Below are 13,502 nucleotides of genomic sequence, written 5' to 3'. Positions count from 1 at the left end.
ACGCAGTCCAGAACTTAAGTGCTTAAAAATAATTGTATGTATCTAGAGATAGAATGACAAAACAAATATTGCAAACTATTACTGGTCATCTAGAAGTTCGTGAGTTCTGTATATTTTACATTTTTCATATAAAAATTTAAAAAAAAAAAAAACTTTACACTTACTTGTTGCCACATAGCCTAGCTGTGGAACCAAATGTTCATCTGCAGAATTTTCTCGGCCTGGTACTAATCTCTGATACTTAGTTGGATGAGGATTTCCATCTACATCTACCAAGAATGGTGGAGGCATAAGGTGAGGAGCCTGCTGAGTTTGCTCATCTAAGACATAATTATTAGAATCTCTAATCAGTGGTCGATAGTCAGTATGGAAGAACATCTGATCAGGAATCTGAAAAAAGAAGTTTACAGATAGACATTTTGAGGTTTATAAAGGTTAAAGAATACAAATATTAAGTAGCTATGTATAATTTGAAAAAGAAACTAATTCAATACACCTAACATATTTTCAAAACATCTTTTTTCCCCAAAACATCCTTAATAACTACTTATAAATACTTACAATAACTACTTATAAAAAAAAAACACTATAAAAAAGTATTAAGAATAACCTTTTATAGACAAACCAAAAAACAAACTTTTAATATAGAAAATAGATGGGATCCCTGGGTGGCACAGCAGTTTAGAGCCTGCCTTTGGCCCAGGGCACAATCCTGGAGACCCGGGATTGAATCCCACGTCGGGCTCCCAGTGCATGGAGCCTGCTTCATTCTCCCTCTGCCTATGTCTCTGTCTCTCTCTCTGTGTGTGACTATCATAAATAAATAAAAATGTTTAAAAAAAAATAAGTTTAAAAAAAAAATATATATAGAAAATAGATGGTTACCAGAGGGGAGGTGGGCAGGGAGATGGGTGAAATAGGTGAATGGAATTAAGAGTACACTTCTCTTGACGAGCACTGAGTAATATACAGAATTGTAGAATCACTATACTGTACACATGAAGCTAACATAACAAACACTGTATGTTAACCACACTAGAATTACAATTTTTTTAAAGTGGTTAAAATATTACAAAAGAAAAAAAAAAAAAGACCTTTTCATATGGCTTGCTGCATCCAAAACCAAATATCAGAAGGTGTCCATGAGAATCTGTACAGGCAAAATGCTGTCCATCCTGCGAAAACTTACAGTCAAAGACAGCTCCATGTCCTTGCCCTTCAATCTAGGAAACACAGAGGAAAAAAGTTATAACCAATTCTACACAAGTGCGTTTGCTTTATCAACCGTTTTCATGTCAATTACCTGCTACAGATACGTCACTTTTTTTTTTTCCCCAAGATGTTCAATGCGGGACTTGATAGCTGGTCTAAGAATGATTTCTCAAAAATCATAGAATGAAAGATCATAAGCCAATCCAAAGTAAAGTCTTCCTTTACTTCTTAGAAATGAATGACAATTTCATAAACAAGATAAATGACTCAAGATCAACAAAGTGTAGTATTCGTGAACGAAAATCAGTACTGTTCTAGAATTTAAACTTTCCGCTAAGATGACTGACCACCATGCAAAAGTAGGAATGCTGCCAAGTCACAAGAGAGCACATGGAAATGCCTGCACCTACCTTATTTCAAACTACCACAGGTTTAGGAAGGATGCTCCAATTACAGCATAAATGTTGCCTTAATAGACTGCTTTTCAACTTTTATTCTTGCTCTTCAACTGAAATTACATTAGTTTAGCACTACCAATTTATAGATAAATGAATTGTTTCATTAACAGCTTGTTGTCTAAGCCTGTAACTCTCCAATAACTGAACTTTAGGGCAAGTCTGATCAGTGATGGAAAATCAATCACCCAACTCACTAACTGCCAAAACAAACTCACCCCATGCCAAATATTGCTTAAAAATCAACACTCCACTACCACTATACCACACATAAATGTGTACTGATTAACAAACATAAAAATTTAGTTACTGGGATAATTAAGGCACTACCCTATTACATGTACACATAACATGTATACAAATTTGTATTCTCTCATAACATAAAAAGGAATAAACGGAATTAATAATTTTCTTCCAATTTTTTGTTAAAACAAAGGAACACCAATTCACCCACACAGTCCTTTGAGAAGCGACCTTCACTACAACCCTACTTGTACCCTGGCACCACTTCACACCCCTGGCCTGGAACACACCCAGTCCAGGTAAAGTAGAGGCAACCGCCCTTCTCTGGCAAGCCAAAGATGGTGGCAGCTAATCTCCTGTCATACATGTGCATCTAAGTGCACCAAAAGTTCTGCTAAGGTACCTGCAGAGAAGGAAGTTTTCCTGAGTAAGCTCCTGCAAGCCAGACTTGGGTTTCTCCCTATAGTTTAAAGAGTCCTCCACAGTGATTCCTGACAAAATGCAATGTACAACTGTGCTTGTGCAACAATTCAATGTCACATTGAAGGTTATTATGTATTTAATATAATAACATAATGGTGGTAATTTATAACCCTATGTAAATCTGTCTAACAGAAAATTGGGAGTCTCTCAGCTGAGCCATAAAGGTAAGAAGAACTCAGTCCAGGTGCCTGTGTGGCACATCCAACTCCTGATTTCAGCTCAGGTCATGATCTCAGGGTCATGAGATCAAGCCTTACATCAAGCCTCACACGTGGCTCTACATTCAGTGGGAATCTGCTTAAGGTTCTCCTTCTCTCTCTTCCCCTTGCCTCTGCTCGCATGCTCTCTCAAATAAATTTTAAAATCTTTTTTAAAAATAAAAGAAGTTGAAAAAGAACCCAGTATATGCAGCAAAGTTTGTATGTCTCACTGGAAGTAAGATCACCATTGTCCATTTGAATCTGCTTTGGCTCAGAAATTGTTTAGGTTATATTCTGCTGAAAGCCTGAATTAATGTAGTTTTCTGTTTTGATAAGTTAAATTGAGGATGTAATGTTCTCAAAGAGTTTTAAAGAACAAATAAGAAAATGGAGATACCTATAAAATTTAAAACCATAGAAAAATTGCTGAAAAAGACTTATTTTTCCAACAATTTAAACCCAGAGATGCAACTTTCTGAGATGCCTAATTACACATGTGCAATTCAGCAATGTTTTTTGTGAGTTATTTTAGTGCATTTTATGGTAATAAATACTGCATTTTGAACTGTTTGTCAAGAATTGTCCAAAATAAGCATGCTGCAATAAAAAATTTAAAGTTAAAAAAAAAACAAAAACATGGAAGACATGGACTCAGAGGGCCTTCAATCAAAGGTCTAAGAACCACTCATCTCTACACCCTACTATTAGACTTCCTCTAAAATGAATTACACTTTGAACTGGAGCAAAATAAACTTTACAGTAATTTTACAAAACATCTCATATGTACATCAAGCAATAGTCTTGACAACACAAAAACTCTTTTATACAGTAACTCCCCTCAGAATTTAACGTAAGGTAATAATCACAGACCTACATAGATAGCCATCCATGTACCTGGATATTCAAAGTGATGTCACTGTGCATACTTCAGAAACCATTTAAACACTCAACAGTAGGTTAACCATATAACCTGAGAAAAGGTGAATTTTTAGTCAAAAATGTAATTGCAATTTTTTAAAAATATATTTCAGATTCTGGAAAATATTCTTCACATAAAATGAAAAAAAGATTACAAAACTGTGTGAGAATGCCAATAATAAATATGGAAAGAATGAGGCCATTAAAAATCTTCAGTGGATACTATGAAAGTTGAATGAGGAATAGGACATTTACAGAGCTCAAAATACCTCATGAAAAAATTAATAGTTACGAAAAGGGGGGAAAAAGTTGCAAAGAGGAAAAACAACTATTTTATTGTGAGGAAACCTGGCAAATACCACCTTACCAAATATTTAAAATTATCACCATCAGGGCACCCTGGGTGGCTCAGTCAGTTAAGTGTTCGACTCTTGATTTCAGCTCAGAGCATGATGTCATGTAGACCCAGCCCCGAGTCTGGCTCTGCACTGGGCATGGAGCCTACTTGAGATTCTCTTTCTCTCTGGCCCTCCCCACCCTACTCACACTCTCTAAAAATAAGTAGTTATAAAAAATTAAAATAATCAGCAGCAAAAAAAGGTGTAACAATCAAATCATGAAAAAACAGCAAAAAAAAAAAAAAAAAAAAAAAAACCAGCAGACAAAATACAGATATTTATCCTGTAACATTATTTGTCTGCACTCCTCAAAAAAGTTAGAAGGTGAGAAATAGAAAAAAAAGGATTGCTGAAGATTAAAGAAACCTAGAAATATAAAGCCAACGAATATAATGCATGATCCTTAATTAAATACTGCTCAAAGGGCCAAATATAACTAAAAGGACATTAAGAGAACAATTGACAAAATTTAAATATAAAGCTGGATAATATAATGCTATTTTAACAATGTTAAATTTGCTGATTTTGGTGACAAGCTTGTGATTATATATGAGAATTTTTTTAAAATATGCAATAGGATCCTAATTCGGTTTTAGAGTATTACATGTGTTTAAAAAAAGTATTACATGTGTTTGGCTGGAAAAACCCAATGATGTTTTTGATTCCCAGACGATTTTACTCAATATTGTTTTATTACCAAATATTTCAATAAATTTAGTGAAAATATGTATAATAACCAAGATTTTGCTAATCTAAACAAATTCAAACACATTCACATATATACAGAGGGCTAAATAAATCACTTGAAATTCCTTCCCTAGTGTGACTCAGTTACAGAGAGAATTTCATGAGTATCTATACATGTATGTCTGGCAGATATTTATTAGGCTTCACGTATCCTGATTCCTATATAAACTGCCAGTTTCTGGCTAAACTTCATAATCCGAATACTTGAAACCAATGCAAGCGTACATTAAGATACACTTCACTTACCATATTAAAATAATGTTTCACCTTGGTGCCTTTTGTAATATCCCATATAAATATGCTGCCATCATGTCCTGCAGATAACATAATTCTGGAATCAAAGGGATGTGTCTCCAAAACAAATACTTCATCAGCATGTCCCTTTATTCAACAAAGTCATATAGTTAAAGAGGGTTTGCAAGCCATTAAGTTTGAAATTAAAAACCCGTATTGTCACAGCGTGTAAGGACTTTTAAAAATATACTAATGATAGTGATTTGAACATTAGTATATCTATAAATTTCTACTCATTTGATAATCAGTGGACAAAACTTTTAACATATTATTTTATAGCTTCAAAAATCAAATTATAGTTCCAAAAAAATCTTGATTTGTTACATTATATAAAAACCTACCAATAAGTTATGAAGCAGTTGTCCTGTGTAAGAATTCCACACTTTAAGGACATGATCATTCACAGCTGTGACAACAATGCTATCATTCTGATTCCAAGCAATCATTGTGACTTTGGGTTTCATAAACCTTTCCTCTTCCAAAGATAAGTCCCTAAGGAAAACATACACAATGTGTAAATTCATTTCAAAAGTACAATCAGTACAAAAATAACTGAAGTGATCCAGTTCATGTCCATACATGATCATATGTCTAATGTACATCTGACCCATAACAGATATCTATGAACAGATTATGACAAAACTGGGATGAGAAGGGGATGATTAAGAAACAGTTCAGGGGCACCTGGGTGGCTCAGCTGGTTAAGTATCTGGCTGTTGATTTTGGCTCAGGTCACAATCTCAGGGTCCTGGGATCAACCACCATGTCAAGCTCTGCACTGAACATGGAGTCTGCTCGAGAGGCTATCTGCCCCCGCCCCCCACCCCTTCTTCTCCTGCTTGTATATGCTCTAATAAGTAAAATCTTTAAAAAAAAAAAAAGGAAAGGAAAGGGAAAACACTGTTCAGTCCAAATGAAAGCAGATGTTAGAACACCACTACTGATCATAAAAGCAAAGCTTTTTCTCTCTACTCCTTTTCTATTATTCCCTTCCCCTGACCCCAAGCCCTAAGAACAATAATTTTGTTATCTCTCTCTCCAGAGAAGATGACAAGAAAATTTTAGGACAACAGAAAGAAGGTAATGCATTTTCACATCTCCAATGTCTAGAAAAGTGCCTAGCACACAGATATTCAATCTGTTGAACTATAAATAAAACTGTACTCATCTCTTTACACTTCCCTATAGATGGTTACTAAGGGTCTCTTGGCAAGAATGGCCTTGAATACAAATGTCTGCAATATTCTGCAGCCTTAATTAACAAGATAGGGAAAGTATCTCTGTAAAATATAGTCAGTAACACACAGAGAGAAGGTAAAACCTAGCTGCTTTTGCAGTCAGATAATACATCTTAAGAAATTAAAAACATATAATAAACACCTATTTTAATTAAAGAAAGCAGCTGTAAGAATATGGAATAAGTGCCATGTAATGCCTATCTATATAAGCACAATGGAACACCGACAAGAGAATAATTCTAACCAGACTGGTCAGGGAAAAGCATAACAAAAGAGGCAAAAAGAGTAAAGGCTAATCCTCCATGCTTCCCTTTAAACTAAAAATCTGTGTAATAACCTTGAAGCAATAGACATACTACATTTCATCAAGTTGATCACTCAAGATTAGAACCCTAAAACAAATACACCCATCAATTCTTACATACAGAAAACTGTGGTTCTCAAGATTAGAAAGATGTAGAATTTTAAATGAGAAAAGAATACTCCCATCATTGGGGGAAATTACAGGCAGAGCACGCTCCATGGCAGCAAGAAAACTGAGCAGTTTCCAGTCTCATTAAAAATTTTTGTATTTGGACACCCAAGTGGGGTGGCTCAGCAGTTGAGCGTCTGCCTTTGGCTCAGGGCGTAATCCCAGTTCAGGGATCAAGTCCCACGTCAGGTTCCCTGTAAGGAGCCTGCTTCTCCCTCCACCTGTGTCTCTGCCTCTATGTCTCTCATGAATAAATAAATAAAATCTTTAAAAGAATTATTTTTTGTACTGAAGTTGTTACTACGATGTTCCTATTTTGCTTAATAATTGTTCACAGGTAAATGTGAGATTTCAAATTATTCTAATGAAAACAACCTTTATTATTTTTTTTTAACAACCTTTATTATTATAACCAATCAAGGACTGAGAGTATTCACTCTTACATTAAGATGGTTTTGAATATCCAGACAGAACATTTTCAAGTAATCGTAGAGATGATTTGTTTGGGAGCAAAGATTATCTGATTTCCAGGATACACTCTTCTCTCACTTCCCTAACCACAGATCATTTCACAAAAATGTGCAGATCAAATTTATTTTAAAACCAAATAAAGCTCTTTGAGTCACAGCAGAGGAGTTAATTTCCCCTACAATTATTAAAAATAAACTAGACATGTGGATTTCCAAACAACTGAATGTGAAACATTTCTTAGAAAAAACTGTTAAGAGCTTTGATATGGCACTACCCTAGACGGGCAGTAAGGAAAAATTCCTAGGGATATGAGATTTATGTATCTATGTATCAGATATGCAAGAAGTAGCCATTCATTTAGATCACTGCTCTTCATAATAGAAGGTGGCTCCAATCCCCTGACAAAGCAATCAACTAAGAGAAGGACCAAGTAATTATGATGCACCTGCTTCCAACAAACCATCTCCACTTACCCTGAGACTCTGGTTGCCATATCCAATAAAATGCTTCTCCATTCCAACTGCTCAAATCTCCAAATTCTTGCTGTTCCATCTCTGCTACCACTTAAGAACCTTAAAAAAAATTCAGAGAAAGATCTTATACTCATGTACAGGACACCAAGAACTACAGTTAAAATCACAAGCAAAAGCATTTCTCATGTAGCTATCTTGACTGCCAGTAAATGTATAGGTGCTAATTCAAAAGACAGGGATTTAGAACAAATCTGAATGGGAAAAAAATCTGGTTTGCTCTCATTTGCCTGGCCCTATGGAGTTAAAGCACATTTCAAACTCAATCGACAGCTTATCAAACAAATTGAGTTTTGAGAAGACAATGTACAAGTAGTATCTGGAGGGGGAAAAAAAAAATAGGAAGAATCAAAGATGTGCAGGAAGATCAGTTAGAGCAAAAACTCCATTGTAAGCTGCTTCAATTTAAGCTCTAATTAATGCTGGCCACCGGGTAAAAATAAATCCATCTTTTAACAAAGGAAAATGTTAAAAACTGCAGTTTAGGAGGGTATTATGCTGAGTGAAATAAGTCAATTGGAGAAGGACAAACATTATATGGTCTCATTCATTTGGGGAATATAAAAAATAGTGAAAGGGAATAAAGGGGAAAGGAGAAAAAATGAGTGGGAAATATCAGAAAGGGAGACAGAACATGAGAGACTCCTAACTCTGGGAAACGAATGAGGGGTGGTGGAAGGGGAGGTGGGCAGGGGGTGGGGGTGACTGGGTGACGGGCACTGATGGGGGCACTTGATGGGATGAGCACTGGGTGTTACTCTATATGTTGGCAAATTGAACACCAATAAAAAATAAATTTATTTTTTAAAAAATGCAGTTTAGGAAAGGCACCTGAAACTAGGGACCAGGAGGAGTAATTTAAGTGACAATTTTGTTGCGTGACCCATCACAGTGGTTGATTAGAAGTTTTTTTTTTTAATTATTCTAACATTAGGAATTTCATCATCTTTACACCTAATAGAGGAGCTCCTTTTGGTCACAGGAGCCAGTGGAAGCTACAATTCTAAAAACCTATGTGCTTCATGTGTTTCCCTCCCTCCGACAGACGCGTTCATACAGTTAAACACTTAGCACTGCCTGCAATATACAAAGTGATGTATCAGCTGCACTAATATGAAGCACAGTGTATTTGCCTAAAAACACACTCACAGACACACTTACCGATCACCATTGTTACAAAATTGGATACTATCAACTTTATCCTAAAAGGGGACAGAAAACAAACATAAAAGTGATCACACTCTTGTTCGTAAATAAAACAACAAAAAGAAAACATTTTAGAACTAGAAGCACATTTCGTTTAAAACAAGAAGGCATACTCGTGTTGAGCCCCTTCGTGTTGAGCTCCTTCGCTCACATGTGTATCCTACATTAAGAGCAAAAAAACCAAGGACCCCAACGAGACTATAAGGAAACCCTCCTTCTAAATTTCAACTATACTTAAAATGAATTACATCTGTAAGAGAATTCAAATGTGGAAAGTGATGAAAACAAAGCAGCTGAAAACAAGGCATCACTTTGATGACTGATTAGGTATAGAAAATTTTTTTTTCTTTTAAAGTGATCTGGATCTGTTTATCAAAGAACTTCATAGAACTTCCTATAGGAAAAATGATGACCTGACCACTGACCAGAAATCCTGAGTTATCTATCTTACTATACATTAATAAAACAACATTCTGATTTCATGAGCATGATTAAGGGGAATAGGCCCCTTGAAACTAAACCCACCCAGATAAACTGTCATAATCAAGACTTTCGACAGTAAGGCTAAAATAACCACAGAATATTAGCACAGTCACATACTTAGTGGTCAATAATATCCTTACCTTTTTTTTTTTAATGATAGTCACATGGTGGGGGGGGGGGGGCAGAGACACAGGCAGAGGGAGAAGCAGGCTCCATGCACCAGGAGCCCGACGTGGGATTCAATCCCAGGTCTCCAGGATCGCGCCCTGGGCCAAAGGCAGCCGCTAAACTGCTGCGCCACCCAGGGATCCCAATATCCTTACCTTTATATGCAATCCCTCCTACATTTAAAATCAGACTCAGTAACAATTTTGTTAGCGATATTTAACTATATACCAACAGGAATCTGCAGAATTTTATAACATAAATACTTACAGTGTGGCTTTCAAGTTCTGCAATTTTTTCAGGTGCTTCAAAACCCAAAAAATACATTCTGATAACATGATCAGTACTACCTGTGGCTAAAAACATACCACCTGAAATAAAAAATGTTAAGATTTTAAAAAACTCAGTTTGTTAACCAATATCCAAACAAACCAAATTTCTATGTCAACTTAGAAGGGGAGGTGGGCAGAGTTTATCTCAAAAGATTCACTTTCTAACTAAGTTGATCTCAAAAGATCCACTTTCTAACTCATTGTATAAAGAAAGACCTTTTAAAATAAATATAATGCGGGGCAGCCCTGGTGGCGCAGCGGTTTAGCGCCACCTGCGGCCGGAGATGTGATCCTGGGGACCTGGGATGGAGTCCCACATCAGGCTCCTTGCATGGAGCCTGCTTCTCCCTCTGCCTGTGTCTCTGCCTCTCCCTCTCTCTCTGTGTTTCTCATGAATAAATAAATAAAATCTTTAAAAAAATAAAAATAAAAATAAAAAAATAAAATTAAAATAAAATAAATATAATGCAAAGTGGTGTTGTAATTTACAATAAAAAATATATGTATTTGGTCTTCATCCCTGTTTGGCACAGAGCTCTTAAAACCCTTGGGACTTCCTAAACAACAATACTGATCCAAGTATCTTGATATTCATCACAAATCCATCTTGCCCAAACCAGAGTTTATATTAATGAAGTGACTCTTGGAGAGTGCACCTAAGAATGGGAATGCTGACTGCCAGAAGTACCAATCACGTGATCAGAAGATTGGCACTTTCTGTCCAGCTCCCCTGACCTCTGGAGGGAAAAGGGGAGGGGAATCAATCACCAGTGACTTAATCAATGTTGCTATGTAACAGAGCCTCCATAAAAACCTTAAAGGACAGGGTTCACAAAGCTTCCAAGTTGGTGAACCTGGAAAGACTTGGAAAGAGAAGCATGCGTAGAGAGCGACCATACACTTTAACATCCATGTGGCTGTTACTCAATGATATACTTTTATAATAAGCTGGAAATCTAGTAAAATGTTTAAGTTCTGTTGAGCTGTTCTAGCAAAATAATCAAACCCACAACGGAGGTTGTAGGGACCTCTGATCTTTAGCCAGGCAGTCAGAACCCCGGTTGACAACCTGGTCTGAAGGGGGGAAATGGGATCCTTTAGGACTGAGCCCTTAACCTGTGGGATTTCACGGTGTTCTTTAGGTAGATATCAGAATAGAAATGAACGGCAGGACACCCTGCCGGTGCTGGAGAACTGTTTGATGGTGTTGGGGGGAAAAAAAAAACAAAACAGAACAGAACATACAAAAAAAAAAAAAAAAAAAAACATCAGATGGGACTTTAATTAAAAAAATATTCAATCTGGACATGTTCACTACTATCTCCTACTACTTTATTAATTGTGGCAACCATATGTTCTGCTACTCTAAAGATGTTTGACAAAAGGGGCTCTGCTTTCTAAACTTCATATACTTAAACCTAGCTTCAGAATACAAAATTGACTTATTCAAGTTTTCAGGCTTTCATGGGAGAAAGTCTTGGACTTCTAAAAAAGATTACAAGTTCACTATACAAGAAAATAAAATGTACAATAATTTCACAAAAATGAGTGGAAAACAAACTTAAACGATAAAAATCTGCAGTTCAGCCTGTTCAAGAAAACCACGGTTTTGGTATATCTCACACAGGGGACCCATTGGGACACCTTAAGCCTCCTTTCACCAGCTGACTCTGTTTACCATTAAAATCAGAGAATGGTAGCATGGGGGAGTAAAAGACAAGGAAAAAACTAATCAAATAAACATCTTGGATTAAACCTAATGAAATGGGCATAAGTCATCTACCATCCATCTGATAAACACTGTTAGCAATAATGCAGTCATTCAACAAATGCTACATAAAACTAAGAAAAAAAATTACTAAAGTTATCTTACCAACACTAAAAGAAGAACAAAGCATCTGAACACCTGGTCTAGGCTTTTCAGTGAACTTCAGGGGACGTGGGCTTTAAAAGAAGAAGATGTCATTTTATAACTCATTTGTTCCACACTAACAGAGTTTACAATGTTGGTTTTAATCTAGCATATTTAAATATTTTTCATAAAGTACCTTATTATACCTTATAAAGTACCTTATTAAAGTACCTTATTTATAAAGTACCCCACAAGTGTTTGTGCATATGGTATTATAGCTGGATGGACTCTGGAAGGCACTGTCCAATCTGTGTGTCCACAAGACTCCTATCCCACAGCCGGAGCGGACCTACTGACCCCCATATCTTGTTACTGAGGAGACTAAAGCTCATGCAAGTAAATCTGCCATCCAGGCTCAAGGGCGGGGTACACAACCACCAGGGAACAGCACTACTCAGCAGAAACAATGCGAGCCACACATGTAACCTCAAATTTTTATAGTAGCCACATTAAATGCAAAAAGATAAAATCAGTTTTATTTCATTTAAGCTAATATATCCAAAATACCACATAAAAATAAAATATTGAGAACTTTAGATTCTTTTCATATTGTATCTTTGAAATCTTCCAGAATAGAATATATAAGACACATACTACATTTCAATTTGAACAGTTTTCATCAAAGATACTTGATCTGTATTCAGGTTTCATAAAACTCACAGTTGAAAAACTAAATTCAACATAGTCAAGTTATATGCAACATGCTTAACGGTTTTGTGATACCTGAATCAAGTATCAGTTTTTAAGATGAAACTAATAATTCAGTTCCTCAACTATACTACCCACACCTGAAGTGCAGTTCCTCAACTGTACTACCCCCAGTACAGTGCTCGACTGTCACACAGAGCTGGGGGGTACCATTCTGGACAGCACAGATCTATACCCAGTCTTCTGATTCTTAAGGAATCCTGCCTAAATTTTTGAGTATGCATCTAATTATACATTTCTAACATTTTTTAAAATGTTTCACATACAATCTCCCTTATTTTTCCACAAAATGTACACACTAAGAATTGCTATGCTTCTTTTACATACCCCTCTAAATAGTACATTGTAGGGGCTCCTGGGTAGCACAGTTGGTTAAGCATCCAACTCTTCATTTCAGCTCAGGTCATGATCTCAAGGTTGTGAAATCAAGCCCCAAGTTGGGCTCAGCACTAAGCAGGGAGTCTGGTTGAGATTCTCTCTCTCCTTCTCCCTTTGCCCCTCCCCCTGTACATTCTCTCTAAAATACATAAATCTTTAAAAATAAATATTATATTATAAACAGTGAATAAAACATTAATGCTTTATACACTAAAAAAGTAAAAAGGCAACTACTATACCAAACTTCCCTTTATAATCAGATTTCATCTCATTAGACTAAATTAAACATTAAAGAAAGAAAACTTATCACACAATTACAGCCACTTACCTGAATTTCAGGGATTCTAAATCCCACTGCCAGAAACAAACTGTCCCATCAGCACCAGTAGAGACCATGTATCTTTGGGAGCCTTTGGCCATTGGGCTAAACTAAAAAGCAATAACACAGACAATTCAGGTTCCTGAGCTTCTAATTAAGTCGTAGTTTAATGGTTTTTCAAAGTTAATTTCAACTGACACAAGTAAAACATAAGAATTACAAAATACAAATGACTGTATTATACTGGAAAATCATAATCCTTAGTCTATCTCTAATTTATATATGTAATGTGATCTCAATAAAACATTACTTTCAAAACTAATAAACAAGAATAGCCA

General features: G+C 36.0%; 1 protein-coding gene across 1 annotated transcript in view; it reads right to left on the bottom strand.

Annotated features, from left to right (window-relative positions):
* The window catches only part of BRWD1 (bromodomain and WD repeat domain containing 1), a 117,791-nt gene that overhangs the window by 69,679 nt on the left and 34,610 nt on the right, over positions 1-13,502 (bottom strand). Inside the window, exons 9-17 of the mRNA XM_072740548.1 lie at positions 13,174-13,274; positions 11,721-11,791; positions 9,786-9,886; positions 8,823-8,863; positions 7,605-7,703; positions 5,292-5,442; positions 4,903-5,037; positions 1,095-1,223; positions 165-390 (exon numbers count right to left, since the gene is read on the bottom strand). Of these exons, the coding sequence (XP_072596649.1) occupies positions 165-390; positions 1,095-1,223; positions 4,903-5,037; positions 5,292-5,442; positions 7,605-7,703; positions 8,823-8,863; positions 9,786-9,886; positions 11,721-11,791; positions 13,174-13,274 (1,054 nt within the window). The remainder of the gene's footprint in view (positions 1-164; positions 391-1,094; positions 1,224-4,902; positions 5,038-5,291; positions 5,443-7,604; positions 7,704-8,822; positions 8,864-9,785; positions 9,887-11,720; positions 11,792-13,173; positions 13,275-13,502) is intronic.

The sequence above is a fragment of the Vulpes vulpes genome, chromosome 15 (assembly GCF_048418805.1).
Source record: "Vulpes vulpes isolate BD-2025 chromosome 15, VulVul3, whole genome shotgun sequence".
Classification (NCBI taxonomy): Eukaryota; Metazoa; Chordata; class Mammalia; order Carnivora; family Canidae; genus Vulpes; species Vulpes vulpes.
This window is presented reverse-complemented; position numbering and strand designations above follow the sequence as displayed.